Source organism: Condylura cristata, unplaced genomic scaffold, assembly GCF_000260355.1.
Source record: "Condylura cristata isolate star-nosed mole 26May11 unplaced genomic scaffold, ConCri1.0 scaffold00032, whole genome shotgun sequence".
NCBI classification, from domain to species: domain Eukaryota; kingdom Metazoa; phylum Chordata; class Mammalia; order Eulipotyphla; family Talpidae; genus Condylura; species Condylura cristata.
In genome coordinates, this window is record NW_004567133.1 from 9,981,624 (window position 1) to 10,003,088 (window position 21,465).

The 21,465-nt window shown below is 43.1% G+C and overlaps 1 protein-coding gene across 1 annotated transcript in view; it reads left to right on the forward strand.

Moving 5' to 3' along the window:
* The window catches only part of DCUN1D3 (DCN1, defective in cullin neddylation 1, domain containing 3), a 36,106-nt gene extending 14,649 nt beyond the window's left edge, over nt 1–21,457 (forward strand). The window contains exons 2-3 of the mRNA XM_004692086.2: nt 16,073–16,608; nt 17,947–21,457. Of these exons, the coding sequence (XP_004692143.1) occupies nt 16,178–16,608; nt 17,947–18,430 (915 nt within the window). The 5' untranslated portion in view covers nt 16,073–16,177 and the 3' untranslated portion in view covers nt 18,431–21,457. The remainder of the gene's footprint in view (nt 1–16,072; nt 16,609–17,946) is intronic.
* The last annotated feature ends 8 nt before the right edge of the window (nt 21,458–21,465 follow it).

Sequence of the window (21,465 nt, forward strand, 5' to 3'; positions counted from 1 at the left end):
CATGTTTTAAAAGAAAGGGTTTGAAAACAATGATCTCTAATTTTGAGAAAGAATGAAACATGTATTTGAATTTTAGCTTTGCCTCTTGGTAGCTCTGTGCCCACAGGTAAGTTACTTTTACTTCCTGTGCCTCAATTTCCTCCTCTATGAAATGGTGATTGTAATACCTACCTCCTTGCAAATGATTGTTGGATTAGTTGGTCTGTATAAAAAATATTTTGAAAACAATGCATTTTTTGTGGACATTATTATTGTAACGTGCACATGGGCAGATCTGTGCCGTGCCCTGGCACATAGTGGGGGCTTAGTTTCCATTTGGTTCTTTAGAAAGGATCTGTTAGCCAGTTAGCACTTTTCACATAACCATACACACTCCTTGCCTTCTTGGAACTTGCAATCTAAGATGCCATCATGACAAAATCCTTTCTCTTCTGTGTTCTTGTCATTTGTGACAAATGCCTGTCTTTCAGCGGAATGAATAATCCATGATGTATTTAAGCCTTGAATGCATAATAGAAATAATAAATTGCCTATTGTCACAAGGGTCATAACTGACAATTATAAAGCATTAGAAGAATTTACTGGGTGAGAAATTAATGACATGTTTTCCTTTATGGTTTTCAAAAACTCTAATCTGGAAAAAATGTGTATTGGAGTTGCTCTTAAGATTGGTAGTTTGACTTCTCAGGGTGAGTAGTTGATGTCAGCAAACCGGTGAGAAATATGCCTTTTCTGAGCAGTGGGGAATGATGATTCTTCTATTTTGTTAAGTGCATTGGTGATAGTGGGTGGGACCCTGGGCAAATAGGAGTTAATCCTGGCTGCTTGACAGGAGTGGATTTGTTATTTATGGTACCCAGAAGACCTTTCACTAGGTCTTTATTATCATCATGATGGTATCCATCTGAAGTATCCAGTCTGACGATTAATTTCTGTTGTTGTTCTCTAGTTCCACCAGAGTGAGTCTCATAAATATGAAAGGGTCGCCGCAACTGGCTCTGCAGTGCCTGTGCTTGGCATTTGCTTTGATACAGAGCTGTGATAATCGAGGATGGGTGTTAGCAATCCAGAAATGTTTTAGGTAGTGATTTATTAATAGTTTAGAGGGTTTTATCCTCGCCTCTCCCTGTTAAACTGATTTAACTTAAGACAAATGAATCATACTCATGATTTCAAACATTTTCTCTGGCTAGCCTCAGAAAGGTTTTTGGGTGTTTGTGTTGTATAAATTGCTGCTGCATTTCATTTGTGTCAGTCCTGCCACTCCTGAAACATGCCAAAGGAATGCCATGGTGCTTGGTTTTCTATCATCTGGCACAAGTGAACTTCTTAATTCTATCAGTCCACTGTTAGACAATCCTGCACTATTTTTTTTATGACTCACTAAGAAGTCATATGGGGTGGTGTGATCCCTACCTCCAGCTACCAGCGCTTAAACTTGTAATTTTCAATGTATTGTGTTAAAACAAACTTCTAATTCTGGCTATTTTTCTTTTCAGCTTTTAGGTCTAAAATTGGAAGCTCTATTTTTATAAAACACTCTCCTAGAAAAGTCACCAGTGCTGCTATTCTCCCTACCCCAAATATCATAACTGGGTCCGGGGGTGGGGAGAGCAAGAGCTGGCTGTTTCATATGGTTAGCAGAATGTGTGGGCCTGCCAGCCAGTGGAGGTGGAATCTGCCCTTTGCTTTCTTGGCAAGTATATTTGCCTTTGAAGGCCTTGATTAGTTCTTGGCCTTTTCTTGCAGTCATATGAAACATAGTCCATTGTCTCCAGTGGGTCTAAAGAGCTGGCGGACCTGGATGGTCCACATCTCTTATCCTCTTTGACAAGGTATGTGCTTCAGCTCTCAGAGTTAAAAGGCACTTTGTCATTAAGTGAATTTTAGTAAACATGACAGTGAAACAAGATATCACAGGAAGTGTAGAACTGACTGTGAGCCTTTCATATTTTAGGTAATTGAATCCCCATTAAAATAAGCAATATGCAGTATTCAAAAAAGCTCCTGGCTTTTACTCCAACATTTCCAAATGCCTTAAATAGGGTGCCTTTGTTTATTCATGTAGGGAATGCACAGTTTAGACTAGCACCAGAAGGTTTTTCACTGGAGTTCACCAGATTGGGGAACCCTTGGAGCTTTTTGGAGTGCCCATGGCCTTGGCATTTTCCCTCTGGACAAAAACAAACAAACCCTCCGGACTTTTCCCCTTTCTAAAGGAGATGCAGGAGTAATTTCCATTCATGATGTGAATTTTCCTCAAGGCACTTAGGTGCAGGTCAAAAAGAAGCATCACTTGATGATTTCAGCTTTAATTTTTTTTTTAAAGATGTATTTATTTATGCATACAGAACTGGGGTACAGATGTGCAGGGGCGGTGAGAAGATTCACCAGGGACAGAGTGGGGAGCAGAACAGGCAGATCGTGGAAGTACACTGCTGAGGGGAGCAGTGGGCAGGTCAGGAGAGGTCTGCCACAGCATGTGGTCATCTCTGAGGCAGGTGGAGGAGATCGAACTCATGCTGAAGTGGCTTTAGCTTCTCAGTGCAGTGCTTTAACCCGCTGCGCCACCAGGGAGGGTCCGTCAGCTTTAAATTTTAACTTCTGTTGTGTTTTAGGGAAGAGGGATGAAGCCCTATAATGCCAACTGAGAAGCTGTGTTTTTGTGTTACTTTATTTGAGAAATTCATGAGGTAGGGAATAATTGGAATACTAAAGACACTTCCTACTTTCCGTTCTCTGTAAAGGTGGTAGAGTGCTGAGAGGGGAGGAGTCCAGGAGAAACTGGACATCAGGAACCAGTTGTTGATAGATGATAATTAGTTCTCTGTCTTAGGATTCTAACACTTCCTACTTTCCGTTCTCTGTAAAGGTGGTAGAGTGCTGAGAGGGGAGGAGTCCAGGAGAAACTGGACATCAGGAACCAGTTGTTGATAGATGATAATTAGTTCTGTCTTAGGATTCTAATGACTTTACTCTTGAGTATTTGGTAACATCATCATATAATTAGAGTTGTTAATTGAGTACTGACTGTGTGCTAGGCTTATTGGTAAGTATGTCACACTCACTTATTCAGTCATGATGTACACTTAAAGTGCATTGACCAGTGCCTTTTCCAGAGTATTCAGTGAATATAGGTGATAATTACTTATTCAACCACTATTTATCACATCCCTGCTTATGTGCCACATAGCTTAGGTGCACAGGCCAAAGTGGCTAAGTAAAATACCAGGCAGGGGAAGCAGACACACAATCTTTTATTCATCAAATAAACATTTCAGAGTGGTATGTGCTGTGAAGAAACAAAATAGGGTGCTGGGTTAAAGTGAGATGACATTTTAGATTGGTGGGACACAGTTTAGCATTGAAATCCATCTGATATGAGTGAGCCATTTATTCTGTACAACAACTCTTTGAGTTTCTCAGTTTTCAGGTGAGAAAATGGAGTAGGGGGTGATTAACTACGTGCTGGGGAATAGACAGAGCCAGACTATACAAACCCAGTCATTCTGTATCCAAAGCATTCCTATCTTTCCAGAAGGTGCGAGACTGTCCTGGAACAGCTTTGGGAGCTGAAATATTTACAACTAGTTTTTGAGTAAAGGGTTATTCCCTAATGAAAATGGTTGTAGGCAAAACACAGACACAGTTCAGAAGAGTTATATGTAAATTCATGGACTCCATGATTGGAGGTAAAATTTGAGTGTAGACGTGTACATACCATATCTATGTATTTTGGAGTCCAAAGCAGTCTTTTCTTCATGAAAGGTATTCATAAAGAAAAGAGCTAATGGTGCTGCTGTTTTTAACTTTAGGATTTTTTAGTAACGATTTTCAAAAGTTAGGTCTGGCTGCTAAAACTGCTCTTAAGACAGTTTTGCAATGACCATTAGGTGGCAGCAATTTTTACAGGTGAGTATGGGCAGGAAATGGTCTGAAATCATCTGATGTCTTACTTTAGAAAGCCTGTAATACCAGGTTACCAGCCATCAGGTATTTTTTTAGTTTAGTCATCCACTTTTCTCTACATGTGTTAATGTGCTCTTCAGCCTCATACCATGAGCAAACATTTGTGAAATAAGTAACTGTTCAAAAACCACAAAGAAATCCCAAACCTGGGACTTTAAAGTTTCAACCTGCAGAGAATGTATTTCTAATAAGGATGCATAAATATGAGCATTTCCTGTCACCATCTTCAAAAGCTGAATGCTTTCTAAAGAGGCTCTTCAGCACTTAAAACCAGAGAATTGTTTCAGTGATAGTAATTGAAACCAAGAGGATAGCCAGGTTCTGTTTAGAACTGCTCTTTTAGTTTCATAGGATGTGGTTTTGATCAAATACCTGTTTCAGCTGGAAGATTGATCATGTTATTACTGCAAAGAGAAAGACTTTCGGGAGCTCTTACTTTACAGCTTTTCACGTGGTGTCTGAGTGCTGAGAGATGCTTCCTGCTTGGGAACATGAAGAAGACAGAAAATGTAGAATAAAGCAACTATAAGTGTTCTATGGTATATCTGCTTAAAGGAAGTCTACGGTTGTAAAATTGCAGTTGGAGAGGTCCTTTAGCTCATTGGTCATATTGTAATGTAAAGGAATTTACTGATTTGCATGAGATTGGTATTATTGGTTTTGGTGTTCACTAAAAGTTCCTGTAATGAATGTATTGGGTTGAAATTACAGCCAAGTAAGTTGGTCCTGGACTTTGAATCAGAATGTCTAGGTGTTAGAACTTTCTTTTCCCTCAGAAGACATTCGAGTGATGTAACTTGATCTTTGTATAGACTTGTTCTATTGTGAGGTCTGGCTTAGCTGATATCAGCTGTGTCTTGGTGGTGATTTTATTCTTGGATTCTACATGCATTTGAGTTGAGATGCAGCTGATAAGGAGGGACCAGTTAACCCTCATAGCTACCCTTGCTAGGCATTTTTTCCCCCTTGTGCTCTTTCCAGTAATATGACTACGGCAGCTCTGACCTCTAAGCTTTCAGTGTTTAGATTCATTCAGGCTGACTTAGGTCATTTGCTTATCCATGACCCAGTCATTGAAGCCAGGGTCATATGAAGCTTTGTTTGGTCGACCTCAGTCAAATGGTACGCCCTGCACTTCACCCAACTATTTGGTGGAGAATGAGCAGGATCCTCTAATGAAATTGAGTAATGACCTGATGAAGAGCTTGGGTGCTTGTCAAGTCTCTGCTGCATGCAGCAGTCTTTGATCTACCTTGATGCTTGAAAGCCCATATAATGTCTGCAGGCTAAATCTAGTCTGTTGACTGTTTCCATGAATTTCCCAATCCTGTTTGAATGAACCTCTTGCTCTCTAGGACTGTCACAGGTTCACTTAGGTTCAGACTAGTCTGTGGGCAAGACACTACTCTTGATGATGTGACTATGGTAAGGGGACTTACCTTACCTGAGACTTATGTTTTATTTTGCTTTTAATGCAGGGAGACAGGGAGATTGATTTTTTATTGAGATAGTATCTGTCCCCACTCCTGTACCCTATCATTTGATAGTTTTAAAATCCTTGGAGCCAGATTAATTGAATTTGTTATCCTTTTTTTTGACATATTTTGCAGTTAAATAAGTTAATAAGTTCTTCCTTGACCTGTTTTCAATTCTCCTTTGGCACTTTGATATTTTCCCTTAATATAATACCTTCTACTTATTTATATATTTTTTTGAGATGACATTAGTTTATAACACTCTGTAGGCTTTAAGTTTACATTTCTCACCACACCCAACATCAAATGTCCAATCTACCACCAACCAGTTGGCCCCTTCTCACCATTCCTTATTTCTCTTGGTAACCACCATCCTCTTGTCAGAATCTAAGGGCTTGTCTTCATTTTATTTCGATCTACAAATGATTGACATCATACATGCCCTAGATTGCTTACCATTAGGGAGATGTAAATCTAAACCACAGTGAGATTGCACCTCACATCACTTAGAATGGCTATTAACAAAAAGTCAAAAAATAATAAATGGTGGCAAGGATATGGACAAAAAGGAACTTGTGTCTACTGTTGATGGGAATGTAAACTGATAAAGCCACTATGAAAAACAGTATGGAGGTTCTTTTGAATCTGTTGGCCATATATTTATCTTTGGTGAAATGTCTGCTTAAATTCTCTACCCACTTTTTAATCAAGTTTTATGTTTCTTTGTTGCTGAGCTGTAGAAGCTTTTTATATATTTTGTATATTAACCTCTTTTCTGATAGTTAATTTGTAATTATCTTCTAAGTGGATGCCTTTTCATTTCAACTATGGCTTCCTTCCCTGTGCAGCTTTTTAGTTTGATGTATTTCCATCAGCTTATATTCTCTCGTTTCTCTAGCCATTGGTGGCAGAGCCACAAAGATATCACTAAGTTTGATGTCAAAGAGTCATTTATCTCTCTTCATTTTTATATTTTATGGATTCAGGCCTTAAAGTCATTTCTTCAATCCATTTTGAGGTTCTTCTAATACCTGTTATAGGAACTTCATTCTTTCACATGTGACCAGTGTTCTTAGCAGCATTTACTAAAGAGACTTTCTTTTCTCTATTGTATGCTCTTGACAACTTTGCCATCAATTTGTTACCCATATATGTGTGGTTTTATTTCCGGACTCTCTGTTCCATTGATGCTTGAGCCTGGTTTCATTCCAGTATCATGCTGTTTTGATTATTGTTGCTTTGTAGTATAGTTTGAAGCTAAGACACATGATACCTCTATTTTTGTTCTACTTTTCTCAGTAGTACTTTGGCCATTTGAGTTCTTTTGTAGTTCCATACAGATTTTAGGATTCCTTATTCTATTTCTGTGAAGAATGCCACTGGGATCTTAATAGAATTGTGTTGCATTTGGGTATTATTTTAAATAGAATGGCCATTTGGATAATATTGATCTTTCTGATTCATGAACCAGGAATGTCTTTCAATTTCATTGTTTCTTCAGTTTCTTTCAAGTGCTTTATGGTTTCAGTGTTTAGCTCCTACCCTTCCTAATATAATGTCTTTGGTAAGGATTTCTTAAAAATAAATTTAAATAGTTGTGAGATATTCCAAAATACTGTTGGGAGAAATATACGCATCATACTGCATGTTTTTGGAAGTCAGATTGAGATAGACAGACAGTTTGTTTCTTTTTGCATGTGCTTTGATCCATTGGTTTTACTTATAGGAATTTAGTCTCAGGAAATTATTGTAAATGTGCTGAGTTTCAGCAGCAAATTCTGTTTGTTATCTTGATATTATTTGTAATAGTGAATTACTGGAAGCAAGCTTAAATGCCCAACAAAAAGATTAAATTGACATGAGATAATGCCCCATTCAAAGACAGCCTTACCTATAAAGTATGTTTTAATAGAATCAGCCTTTTTGCATTCTCTCTGCAGTACAGCACCAAGTTTTTGGCAGATTGAATAGTAGGCTATAAATAGCCTGTGGGGATGAGAAATAGCTGGTACATTAGTAGTGATACCAGCACTACTGTTGAATTACTGCTCTTTCTTTCTTTCTTTTTTTTTTTAAAGATTTATTTATTTATTCATATAGAACTGGAGTACAGGCCAGAGGTGCAGAAGCAGTGAGAGGATTCACCAGAGACAGAGTGGGGAGCAGAACAGGCAGATCAACGAACTACACTGCTGAGGGGAGCAGCGGGCGGGCCAGGAGAGATCTGCCGCGCCATGTGGCCACCTCCAGGGCAGGCTGGGATCGAACCCATGTGGAAGTGGCCCTAGCCTCTTAGTGCTGTGCTTTAACCCGCTGCGCCACAGGGAGGGCCTGAATTGCTGCTCTTTCAAAAGCATTTATAAGAGAAGATTTATATAAAAAAGTGATGGAAAAGGCTGCACAATCTAACCTACATTATCCTAGATTTGTTTAAAATCCATGTAGAAAGTATGTACATGTGTGTATTTATGTGTCCTTCATATAAAGGACTGAAAGGATAGACTTAAATATTAATTGTAGGTGGTGGGATATCAGGGAACGTTTTTCCTTATGCCCTCTGTTTTTTCCCGAGTTTTACAGAATAACTATGTAATACTTTTGAATCTGGCAGTAAGAAAGAAAACCTTATTAACTTCACTTCTCTGACTATTTCACTGATGTGGTTGAAAGCAGATATTCTTTTATTGTACAGGTCTATTTTCTGTCCCTCTTCCTCTTCCTGTCTACTGTGCATTAGCAATCAGCTTCCATCATGAGCCTCTAGGAAAAAAAATGTGGTCTTAATGGATTTGGATTTTTTTTTTTTTAAGAACTAGAAAACATTTAAGAGACTGATTGGTTACCATGTGATGAACTTGAGGCCAGCTTAGAGGAAATGTGGCTCTGGAAGCCACATCTACACATTTGTGGTCATTCAGGTTCCCCGGTAGACATTTGGATGCCTTCACTTACCATCTTTATGTGGGGCTCCTTCCTCATCTTTCAGCCCCTTTCAGTTTCCTTTTTTGCCTTTTGTTACTTAGATGCAGAATCCTTCTCAAATTTCAGTTAACTATTTTTCTTTCAGTTGCTGACTACTGACTTAGAAGTTGACTGACAAGTGAACAGCTGATGTTGTAGTTAGAAGTTTGAGGACAATCAGTACAATGAGGTAAACCTTAGGGTTGCTGGCATTCATCTGCTAATTGGAAGCAGGGAATTAATGCCTAATCAGTGGATTCCCTAATCAGTGGGTCTAATGAGGCTTTACCCTGAGGGAGACAACAAGCTCTAAGACTAAGACTGGAGATGAAGATGCAATGGGGGCACCATTTTTATCATGAGTCCCAGAGCACACACCCAAAGCCACCAAAAAAGCTGGTGTGAAAACAAGAGTAGACATCCTAGAAATCCGGTGCCCCTTAATGATGCCCTCTGACTGGTGGGTGGTCAGACCTGTCCAGCTCAGTGATGAGAAAAAAATAATCCATTTGTGGGACAATAAAATGATAGGCCCTTTTTTGATTATTTTGAATTGTGGATTAAACATGTAGCTCAGCTCTGGAACCCAGAGACCAAATGTATCTTCGTTATGGAGTAATTGAAAACTTTCTAATACATGTGTTGGCTTGGCGATACTGGGCAAGAAGCATTTCTTCTAGCCAGCTCACACTGGCTTTCGTCCTCAGGCTTCTGTTAGATGTGTCTGCTTGAAATATGTAAGGTAAGAAATAATAACAAAGAAAAATTACTTAGTGCAAACCTGGCTAGACATAATCATGTAGCCTATTATTTTACAGAAATATAACCATCTGGTTTGTTTTCTGTTTTTTTTTTTTAAATTCCCTTCCTCCCTCCCTTTATCCCTCTTTTATTCCTCTTGCACTTTTAAGATTGGTTGATGTAGGAAGTTGTATATTCCTACCCACCCCTAACTGAAACTGTCTGAGCTTACTGCTGCAGTACATTTTAGGACAAAAAGCCTTTTAAAAACATGAAAATAGTGGCAGATGGGTCTCATTTGCTTTGGCAGAGAGAACAGCTTTCCTGCCCAATCAGCGCTGGTTAAGACCTAATCTCCAGAGGTGGTCTTGTGAGTCCCAAGTTCCAAGTATCAGCGAGCCCACTCTTCCTTTCAAGTGTACCCTCAGACTTTTCCTCTTTGTTATTTTTGCAAATTTACTTTCTAGGAAGTAGTTTACAAAGGGACACCACCCATTTCCCATCTTTTTCTCAGGTCATTCAGGATCTGCAGCTGCCAGGTGGGATCAAGGGGATCCTGAGGTCTTACTTTGGGACTCCCCAGTGGGGATGGCTTCTGCCAGTGCAGCTGCCTCAACCCCTGCAGCTGGAGCAACCCTGTCTGAGGAATTCATGTGCTCGTGTTCTCTGGCCTTGGTTTCTGGTGTTTATAGTGAGAAAAGAAAACATGCTCCCAAAACTAGTTCCACAGACTGCTTAGGAGAAAGAAGGCTTTCTTACTGTTGGTATGTGGGAACGCAGCATTTGTCCGTGGCTTCTTGCTATGGAACAGGATGGAGTGGTGAATTAGGTTTGTTGCTTCTCTCAAGGAAATCTCTGTAGATCTCAAGTGCACTGGGATCCTCCTGTTTTTTGCCTCCTGTTTTTTTAGCTCCTTACTTTGCAAGGGTGTTCCTTGGGTGACGGGCTTCCCATCAGCAGCCAGTGCAGCAGTCCTCTGAGTGGGCTTCCTAACACAGCCAGCTACAGCAGTGAGCCAGCTTGCTCTGGTCTGTTCTCCATATGCCTGGGCCAACTGCTGACCTTGTGGAGACAAATCTAGGTTGACTAAGGAGAGAGGGCTTCAGAAAGTGTAATCTTTAATCCTTTCAGATTGGAGTGATCCTGCTTTGGACTGACTTTTTTGTTGGCTCTGATAGACTTGGTCAAAAAGTTTGAGAACTATTCACTGAGGAAGCAAAACTTCAGCCCCTTTAGATGCCAAAATGTGAAGGTAGTTCCAGAATATTGAGTTTGGAAGGACTAATCCAGACGTCTCTTTAATGTTGGCCCTCAGAAACTGAGGGAGATTAGTGACATGTTCAAGGGCGCACACTGCTTAGGGAGAGCCCAGAACAGAACCGAAAGATCCTTGGGAGTATCCCCTGTTGCTCTTGGTTAGGTTCCTCTGGAGTGGACGTGCGTGCTGGGAATGTCCCCGACTTCTTACCCGGGCTGTCGTCACATGCTGGCGCACATCCCAGCAGACAGCAGTGGTGTGGCACCGTGGCAAGTGGCGTCAATCTGAGCGTGGCTCCCTTTTCCTCTACAGACTGGGTGCGAGCCCTCGAGCCAAAGCCCTCCTCAATTTCCTTCCTTGTGAAATGGAGATTGTTATTTTTTTATAGGGTTGTAGCCAGTTAAATGTGATAATCCATGCCAATACCCTAAATACATATATAAAATTGTAAAGGGATTATTAATAAGCTTCTAGTTGGACCAACCAGATTGGTTCTTTACCTCCTTCCTTTCCATTGCATGCTTCCAGTCACTTAAAACACCAGAAAGAATCCACATTCTCTGTGCCACCTTCCATGGCATGGACTCTGGGGCCTGATAGATGGGCTTTGTTTCCCATTACCACAGCTTAGTTAAGAAACAGTTTCCTAAACTATGATCACCTGTTTCCCTGAGGCGGTTGTGCGGTGTGAAGGCGGTGATGCTGTGAAGTGGGTGGCACCGCGTTCCACAAATCCTCTTTCCCTTTCCTCAGTTCTTCCACCTTGCTTTTCATAACTTGAGTTCACAGTTCATTCCTCCTGTGCAGTTTATTTGAGCCCCCTCGTCATCTCGTTCATGAGAGGTGACCCTGTCTTTGCAGTAAGCTCTGGAAGACAGAACTTGCTTAATTGTCACTTGACAGAACTGCCTAAGAGCTAGAAGCAGCATCCGGATACCTCTTAGAGCCAGAGCATCCACAGGGACTGCAGTGTCTGGGATTGCGTGTGGCCCAGCGGTGCTTGGTCCAGGCCAGGGCCAGGCAGGCAGCCAGCCCATCCCCAGAAATAGCAGCTGGGGGCTGGCACAGGGGAGGAGAGAGGCTGGAGGCTGATGAGCAGAGAAGGGAGCAGGCAGAAGCAGTTGGAGCTGAGATTGCAAGAGAAAAGCTGATCTTAATTCAGGATAAACTGAATAGGGCCAAGCAGTGGTTACTGTCTTCCATCTTTCAGGTAAACACCCAGAGTTATGATTGCCTCAGAGTAGGTTTCAACCTGAGTTTGTAGTTTGCTTGTTTTCCTTTATTCTTCTTGCCTTTTCTTTCTCCATGCTCTTCTTCGTCCCCTACTCGGTTCTGCTTATTTATGACACTTCGCTGCTCAGGCGAACTGTGTGTACCTGGAGTGTCCTGCCTCCCTGAACTCCCGCCTCCCTGAACTCCCCAGGCAAGCTGGACTGTCGCTGAAAAAAAGCATTGTTCTAGAAGGAAGGTTGAGTCTGCCCTCTCTTTGTGGTAATAACTATGATAATGCTTTCTAGGAGCCAGTATTAGGCAGTGCTTATCCTTGGATTCTTACTTGCTCTGCCCAACAGTTTGTGAGGTACAGCTGTCCCATTTTAGGGTTCCACATTCATGGTCACATTGTTGCTATCACCATGAATCAAATCTAAATTTGTGTGCTGTCTGGGCTCATGCTCTGAAGGTTTCTGCCCTTCTCTCTTCCTAGATAGCTCCTTGGTCTCTACCTCTCCCCATAAAATAGAGATGGTGACTTCATAGACTTGTGGTTATATAGGAATTACAAGATATGGACAAACACAAAGCATTAATAGCGCTGCTGAATTATCCAGGAGAAATTGGCTTTCGGATGCCCACATCACCCAGGGGTGATGGGAGGACTGGCTGGGAAGTCAGTCCCTATAAATGAGGAGCAAGTCTGAAGTCCTTTTGTGCACCGCAGAGCTGGAACTCAGTGGAATGGGAAGGGAGTCCACAATCTAGCTAAGAGCCTAACCTGCATTATGGACAGGGAGTGGCCAGCAACTCAAAGGTGTCCATAGGGGACAGCCAATCTGTGGAGAGCCTGAATTGCCCAGGCACTTTTGGGCATGTCGCATTTGAGCAGGGTCAGTGCTGTGGTTCAAGAGATGACTTTTGAACAAGGTCCCTGTGCATGACATCAGGCAGAGGCAGGAGTTGTATCTGGGCCTGGGATGAACTCAGAGTCCCTTACTCAGATGGGAAAAGCCGGGTTCTAACAGGCTTCTGGAGACAACCGATTTTAATACCTGTCCTGTCTAACAAGTGTTCTGGGGCGTGGTGGAAGGAGGGTGGGGCAGTATGTGTCAGGTACCCTTCATCTGCATTTCCTGAGTGAGCCCTTAAGACAGCTTCATGAGGCAGATCCACTTTGCAGATTGAAAAATTTCAGGTTTTGAGCAGGGTCAAATAATAATGAGTAACAGAATCGGGCATTGACTTAAGAGCTAGAGTTTTCCAGCTCTTGGAATGAAACATTTCAGATTCAGGGCATCTGGACTAATTCTAGTCCCCACTTCTGCATGGCGTCTTGCCTACTGCACCCAGTGGCAGGGCTCGCGTGGGAGGGCAGCGGGTGGGACACCCTTCTTGAGTACTGGGCACAGACCATGTGTTCTTTCTCAGTGACTCCTGGTAGACTCAGCACTCTGGGGTGCTGTGGGAACACACTTAAGTTTGGGCTTTCCTTTGTTCAGAATGGGTGACAACTCGGCTGTTTATGTGATCCTAGGTGATTTCTTTTAGTTTGAGCCTCAGTTTCCCTATCTTTAAATGGGGTTGTGGTGAGGATATATGAGGTTTAATGTCCATTAAGTGCTTAGCATACTGCCTGGCACCATATCAAGTGTTTAATAATTGATAACTGCTATTATTAGCTGTTAGGCAGTAGCTAGTAGTTCCAGGGAGACTTTTACCTTTAAAATACTTGAAGTGCTGCCAGCACAGGGCTAGGCCCGGGGATCCAATCTTGGGAGGGTTCTGGGAGCAAAACTGTTCCCAAAGATAGAAGTAGAAACAAAAGGAGTCCATTGAATGGTCAGAGCTGTTGTCGCCATCACATCTGAACATACTTTTAATCTTACTTGAAGTCACCACGCACCTCAACAGTGAAGTGGAATTGGGGGCATTTCAGAGAATCAAAGCGGGTTGGGAGAAAGGGAGTCGGCCTTCTGGCACTTGCAGATTGATCATCTTTCTAAAGTGATTTTTTTTCATCTACTGGGTATGTTAAAAGCCTTCGGTTTCAGCTGGTTCTGCTGTGTCAGGTCATCAAAGATGCTCTTATGTGGAGGGCCAGTGGGTAAGTGGGATTAAGCCTCTTTCGGAGCCCTGTCTGTTCTATTCCCACCTGCAGGCCTTGGCGCCAGGATGTAGAGGAAGCTGGTATATATAAAGCAGCATATGCCTGGTGGGGTGGATGTGATGGCCTGGGGTAGGTGGCTCAGAGAGGCCAGGGCTTGCTGTGGACCTCCAGGGTGCTGGGATCCCCCCATAGCAGGCTCTGGTGAGTCACTGTGCTGGGGTGTCAGAATTGGCCATTTGACCATGTGGAGGTTTTGTCCTTTGGGCCTTTGGTTTCTTTTAGCACTCTAGTCTTTAGAAACACAGATCTGGAAATGAGACCCTTTACATGGGATGGTCCTGCTTGGTTTGAGATTATTCAGCTCAAATAATTGCTTTCCTTGTATAATGGACTTCCAAGAATTACCTTTGTCTTTTAAAATTTTAATAGGTTGTGTTTATGGCTTACAGACAATACTCTTAAAGCACAAAAAGACTTAAGGGAAAGTTACTTGGCTCTGTTGCTTTCCATACCAAAAACCCTTAGAAAGGTTTCAGTGTATTTGAAGCCCAAGTGAAACTGCACGTCTTTCTCAGGACATGTATAGACTTGTCTCTTTGTCATTGATTCTTTTTGAGGGTGGAAAATGGGCCACACCCTGGTACCAGTAGTCTACAATAACTACAGGAATAATTCTGCTTTTAAACTTGTATGCTTGGAACCTACCCTTAGAATTCCTTTTGAAGATAACCCCAAACTCACCCAGGTACTATTTGGAAGAAGTTGAGTTCTTTAGGTCAAGTCCAAAGCATCAACCTTCCATTAAAAAAAGCACCCTCTGGCCCTCCCTGGTGGCTTAGCTGGTTAAAGCACAGCACTAAGAAGCTAAAGTCACTTCCGCATGAGTTCGATCCCCGCCTGCCTGGAAGGAGATCCACATGGCGCGGCAGACCTCTCCTGACCCGCCCGCTGCTCCCCTCAGCAGTGTACTCTGTCCGTCTGCCTATTCTGCTCCCCTCTCTGTCCTTGGTGAATCCTCTCACCCTCCGTCTCTGGCCTGTACCCCAGTTCTGTATGAATAAATAAATAAATCTTTAAAAAAAAAAAAAAAAAGCACCCTCTGCCCCACTGCCAGTGTCCTAAGAGCTTTGAATTTGGGTACTTGATCCAAGAGTGCTCCCTGAACCGTGGGAAGTACGGGACTGGCAGTTGTCTAGACTGTTAACTGCTTTTCCTTCTAAACTTCTGGCTTCTGATCTAAATTTCTATTAACATTGTGATCTCAATGGCTGCAATTATGACAGCAGGTGACAAAATTTTACAAGTACTAAATTATAGATCTGCTAGTGGACTAGTTGAAAGAATAAGATTTCTGAGAGACAGAGTTTTCAAAGAAATCACCTCCCTTCTGGCCAAGAAATTCTATAAATTAACTAATAAACTTTTAAATTATCTATGTAACTAATAACCTACCACAATGAGTTTCAGTGTCAGTGCAGAGTGATTTTTCACCTAGCAGTGAAAATCTTGCCATTTACAGATTGTCCTTGGGGATCTGAGCCCTTCTTTTAAAATGGAGTCACTCTCTTGGGGACTGAGTGGCCTGGTGGGACACTGCTGTTGAGCGTGAACTTGGCCTGCCTTCTACTGACAGCCTAGCAGAGGACTTGAGGAGCAGGAGAGATAGCAGCTCAGGGGCTAGACTACTTAGCTTGGAGAATAGGCTTAGTGGGTGGCTCCTATGGGTGGGTAGAAGAATGGAGAGAGGGCACTTCACTTCCTGTGTGGGATAGGCCCAGAAAGGGATTTGTAGAGACCAGAGACAAATATTGCTCTTTGTCTATGACTTGTAGTTTTGACTCTGTAAATCCTCGTAGTCGTAAGGTCTTCACTCTGCAAATCCATTGCCTCACCTTTGGGCCACTTTGAAACTGTGTAGTTGCCTTGGAGAATTTTGATATTAGAGATTGGAAGGAAGATGGACCTTTGATTTACTCCAAGTCCAGATACCTTTCTTATGTGATGGCAAGATAGATTTCCTCTGGAATGTTTTGGCAAAACCATAGTCTTCCTTAATGTGTTCTGCACTTGAACCAGCTTCCTCTGTAGGTTAATGTAGCATGCATCATCTGAAGAACTGTACAGTTTCTTGATTGGCTCTCCACAATGTGCCCTGGCCACTGTGATTGCAAGGTGAAGGTGAAGGTAGAGAGCTAGCTCCTGAGAGGCAGTGTTGAGCACGGCACCACTCTGTTGGTGCACGACTGGTCAGTGAAATGCAACGAGGCTGCAGTGCAGACTGTGGTGGGGAGTGTGCACACCGGTTTCCTGTTCGGGGACCATGACTGCTCTCTCATTTCCTTCCAGGTTGGCTGACTCCTCTGGCTGATGGCATGTTGAGGCACATGGGCCAGAGGCAGAAGGGGCGTCCAATCCAAGGGGGGCCACTTTAGAGGTCAGGCCACCGGCACCATGGGCCAGTGCGTCACCAAGTGCAAGAACCCTTCATCAACCCTGGGCAGCAAGAATGGAGACCGTGACCCCAGCAGCAAGTCACACAGCAAGAGGGGTGCAGGTCACCGTGAGGAACAGCCACCAGCCTGTGGCAAGCCAGGTGGGGACATCCTTGTCAATGGGACCAAGAAGGCAGAGGCTGCCACTGAGGTCTGCCAGCTGCCAACATCCTCAGGAGATGCTGGGAGGGAGCCTAAGTCCAATGCCGAGGAGTCTTCCCTGCAGAGGTTGGAAGAACTGTTCAGGCGCTACAAGGATGAGCGGGAGGATGCGATTTTGGAGGAAGGCATGGAGCGCTTTTGCAATGACCTGTGTGTCGACCCCACGGAATTTCGAGTGCTGCTCTTGGCTTGGAAGTTCCAGGCTGCTACCATGTGCAAATTCACCAGGTTAGTCACAAAATCCTTCATGTCACCACCCGGTGACCAGAGGAGGATAGACAGCACCCTTGGGCAGTGGTATCCAGCTAGCATAGAACTGGGTTGGCTTCCTAGAGCTTGGGGTAAGTCTTTTTCTTTTTCTCACCAATTTCTCTAAAGCTTAAAAGTTTTCTAAGCTAGGGCTTTTAGCCACAGAAGTCCCCCTGACTGTCCCAAGGCTTTAAAAAAAAATATGTACCTGACCCCAGAGCAGACCTGTGTTGAGTAGACCCTTAGGTGGTTTGGACTCAGGCATTTTGACAAAACTCCATATGTGTTTCTAATATGTACTCCGCCTTTCATCTCACAGAATAAGCCTTCGCCTAATTAGTAGTCAAACTCTGGACGTATCCAGACATTAGGCAGCCTCTGAAAAACTGGGCACCAAGCATCGTTAGCTGGGGAGTCGTCTCATGAGCCGTTGCTGAGCTGCTACTGCTCAGTCCACTCCTGTTCTAGACCTTTCTTCTCTTTCTCTCCTTTGTCCATTCTCTCCCTTCCCCAGCTGGTATTACTGAACATCTGCCTTATGCCAGGCACTGCAGGTGCTGAGTCCCCAGATGTGCCTCTGTCACTGCCTGAAGCCATTCCCTTAGCATGCTGCTGTCAGCCAGCCTGAAGCTGACGAGGTCGGTTCAAATTGACTTTGGGACACCTCTTCACCCCCACACCATACAATTTGTAGCCCTGAGCAGGTTACCCAACAGGTCTCAGATGATTTGTCTCTATGAGAGATTACATTGGGTTTTCAAAGTGTTCTGCAGATGTTAGAAATACATACACACTTTTAAGTTTTTAATAACAGCTTCAAACTCTGGTGGCAGAATTATCTAGGTTCATCCAGAATCTTTGACTCCAAAACCTCCCCGTCAAACACCAAAAATATTCCCCAAACAACCAGCCCAAGGGAATCAAAAGGAAGGCAGGAAGATTCCCTGGCTAGGAGAGTTTGCAGCTTAATCACTTCTACAGAATGCTGGAGACAAAGCAGGGAGCAGGAGACTGGACTTGAGCTGTGTCAAGATGAATGAGCGAGCATGTGAACCATTATTAGTGCCTCCTGTGTGCCAGGGCCCGTCAGAAGCAGCTGACATACATTATCTTGTTTAGTCCTCACTAAAACCCTACGAAGTAAGACGGGATTCTCATCATTTGACAGATGAAGAAATAGGACTAATTAGTAAAGGAGTTGGAATTCAAATCCAGGCAATTCGACCGCAAAGCAATGCTTTAGTCACTTTGCTTACTGCTTCTGAGTAAATGACATTGTTTGCAATTATTAACTGTGCTCCCTCCTTCCTGTTGCAGGAAGGAGTTTTTTGATGGCTGCAAAGCAATAAGTGCAGACAGCATTGATGGGATCTGTGCACGGTTCCCTAGCCTCTTAACAGAAGCCAAACAAGAGGATAAATTCAAGGATCTCTACCGGTTTACATTTCAGTTTGGCCTGGACTCTGAAGAAGGGCAGCGGTCACTGCATCGGGAAATAGCCATTGCCCTGTGGAAACTAGTCTTTACCCAGAACAATCCTCCAGTATTGGACCAGTGGCTAAACTTCCTAACAGAGAACCCCTCGGGGATCAAGGGCATCTCCCGGGACACTTGGAACATGTTCCTTAACTTCACTCAGGTGATTGGCCCCGACCTCAGCAACTACAGCGAAGATGAGGCCTGGCCAAGTCTGTTTGATACCTTTGTGGAGTGGGAAATGGAACGAAGGAAAAGAGAAGTGGAAGGGAGAGGCACACTCAGCTCAGGGACCGAGGGCTTGTGTCCCGAGGAGCAGACTTAGTGGCTCTGTCCCAGGAGCAGCACAAGGATCTGCCCGCTGCCCTGCAGCCGACCGCGGAATTGGACCTTTCTGGAAATTACTGAAGATCCGGATATTTTCTACTTTACACCTTTCTCTGCCTTGTATCTGAAAGGGCTCTAAAATGCTGTATCATGTTTTAGGCACTTTCTTCACTTTTTGGTTATTTTGGTTATTTCTTTTTTGGGGGGTTCCCCCAAATATTTGAACCTGGCTACATGTTGTATTTTTTTTTTTTTTTGAAGCCTTCAGATAGAATAAGCCTGCCATTTCTTGCACAGATTAGACTTTCTTTTGTGGGGGAGGGTAGAGAGCAGGGAGGGGGATGGGACTGTTAGGTTGAATTAACATTACAAAATGATACAGTGCCAGATCTCAGTTTGCATATTGTTTTTCAGGGCAGGTCTGTACTGTGTGTAGTGCTGTTTACATGGTTGAATTTAGGTTGTAATAATTATTTTTAAAGATTTACACAGAGTTGAATAGCAGTGTTAACTGTTAACCACATTGCATTAATTTCCAGGCGATTTGAAGCTCTTGGAGAGCCAAGGCCAGCCAAGAGTGTTTGTAGCCTGGTAACAACCCCTTTTTAAGCTAATTTATCGGAAATGCTCATTTTCCTCACTTCTTGCTCATTCCTTCTTTGACCTATTGCATTTCGTGTTGAGTTTACCCATCAACATGCTGCACCTGTCAGTCAAGTGAGCAGTTTTTTAGAACATGTACTGAGAACCGCTGAAGCATTGAGGGCGGAGAAAGCAGTGCTACCTCAGTTTTGCTGGAAGGAGACTTCAGCAGTTTCCTTTCTTTGATGAGTTTTCTGTATTTTCATGTTGTGAAAATACTTTTTTTTTTTTCTCATTTGCCTTGGAGCCAAAGTTTCTGTTCCTGGTGGTCGGAAAACTGTGCCTGCCGACTGACTGACTTGAAGGAAAACTGTGGTATGGAGCTCTGCTTGAAGTTTTTTTTTTTTTTTTTCTTTGTTTCGTTTTGAAATTTTTCTTTTGAGTATCATCAGCTTACTTGTCTGGCAAGTGCAGAAGCCTGGGGTTGGCCTGAACGCTGCCAAACAAATACAGAAGTGTATTTAACAGTTACCGTGTGCCCTTTCCCTTCTTGCTGCACCCACGTTGTCACTTAACCCCCGGGAGTTATTTATTGTCTTCTTTGTTAATGTCAGGCTCATTTGGGGTAATGTGATGACTGTTTAGGTTTACATGACCCTCTTCTCCTTTCCCTCCCCCTAAATATGTATATATACATATATCAGATATGTATATATTTTACCTATATAAAATATATATATACACATATATGTATCTATATCCCTTTGTTTCTTTGCCTGCTAAAACTGGCCATAATAGAGGGAGCTGCCTTCAATATATAAAGTATAGGAAGAGTGCCAGGGAATGTCACAGTGGAGGCTTTTGCATCTGAATTTGGACCATTTCCACTAAAGATGAGTTTTCTCAGGGCTTTCCTCAAAAGAGGGAGGCCTAGTTCCCCAGATTCCTCTGCATGCTCATTCCCCAAGGCCAGCTTTGGCCAAACTGCCACATGGGAGCTGATTCTAGTCCTACCTGCATTCAGTAGAGGGTCCTCTTGTTATTTTTCCACTTATGTCCTCAAACACTGTACTGGAAAGGTGGGTGGCTTGTATAGTTCAGCTTCCAATACTTTGGACAGACTCAAAAGGGAATCTTTTAAATAAAAACTTATACATATATTTATACTCTTGAGGTAACGAGAGTTTGTCTAAAAACGTAGAGTTTCCCCAACTACTGCCTCTCCCAGGTATGTTTCTCAGCCTGGGCAGCAGTTGCTGATTCTGAATTCCTTTATCAGTATGGCCCATCTTTGTACGGTTGATTATTTAAGTAGTTGCTGCAGTTGGTGTTTTTATAAAGGTGACAGATGTAGGGGACATCTTTGAGGTTGTTGTTTTTTTTTTAATCTTAAACCTCACAATTGCCCCTTCTAAAGGGCCAGGTGGGAAGCTTTAAAACGAGCCACAGGAGGTTAGCACCACCCCTGGAAAGCTGAAGGGGTTTCAGGCTGGATGTCTGGTTTTTTTCTACCTAAGACATAAGATCCTGTGTAAAGTGTGTCTCAAGGCGCACCAGACAGGTTCTATGAGTTCAACTGGTCAGGTGCTGACTGAGATCTTAGAGACTTTCTCATTCCCTTTTTCCTCATTCTAGATAGGGTAGAGATGGAATGAGAGAGAAGGCAGGCTGCTCCTAGCTGGGTAAGGCTCTTTTTATCTCAGCAGAGGGGCGAATGGAGGGATGTGCCCCAGAGGAGGGAGGTCCCCAGGATCCAGAGGCGCTGGTTGAACTGGACTTCTCCAGCCTACAGAGCATTCCATGCACCTAGTGGATAGATTTTGTATTTCAATTATAAAATCAGTTGCCCTGCCCCCTACAAAAGAGCCATTTCAGTAAATTCTTTTTTGGTTATATGTTTAATCTATTTGCTACACAAATGCAAATGAGGCAAGACAAGGGAGGAGCATACTACCTCCCCCCCAGGTTAGAGTCCCTGGTGCAAAGACTTGGGACTCATGCTGTGGCTCTGGGCCAATGCTTGACTTTTTCATTACCACACAGGAAAAGCAGTTTTTCTGCAGAGGGATTCAGATGGGGTGTGTGGAGGGTTTGCAGTTACACTTCTGGGAAAAAGAAAAGGTCCCTATTCCTCTTACCTTAGAAATGTGTTTGCTGCTTACTAATTAAGCAGTAATTGTGTGGATGTGGCCAAACGCATGCCCCTCAGGTAAGCTAGCATGCTCTTGGAGAGGGGCAGGGTGTGGGTGCCATTTTGAAAACAGGCACATATCTGAGGGCTACAACAGGGCGTGTTGGGAAACTGGGTTTTGGCAAATGGTTTTGTCTGCCAGCACCTCTCATGTTTCTCTAGCTGTCCACGAGAAAGCTGTATGAGATGAAGTGTTACTTCATTGAATTGCTCTTTTCCCCACCCACCCGGCCAAATTTGAATGTATCACTCTTAAACCA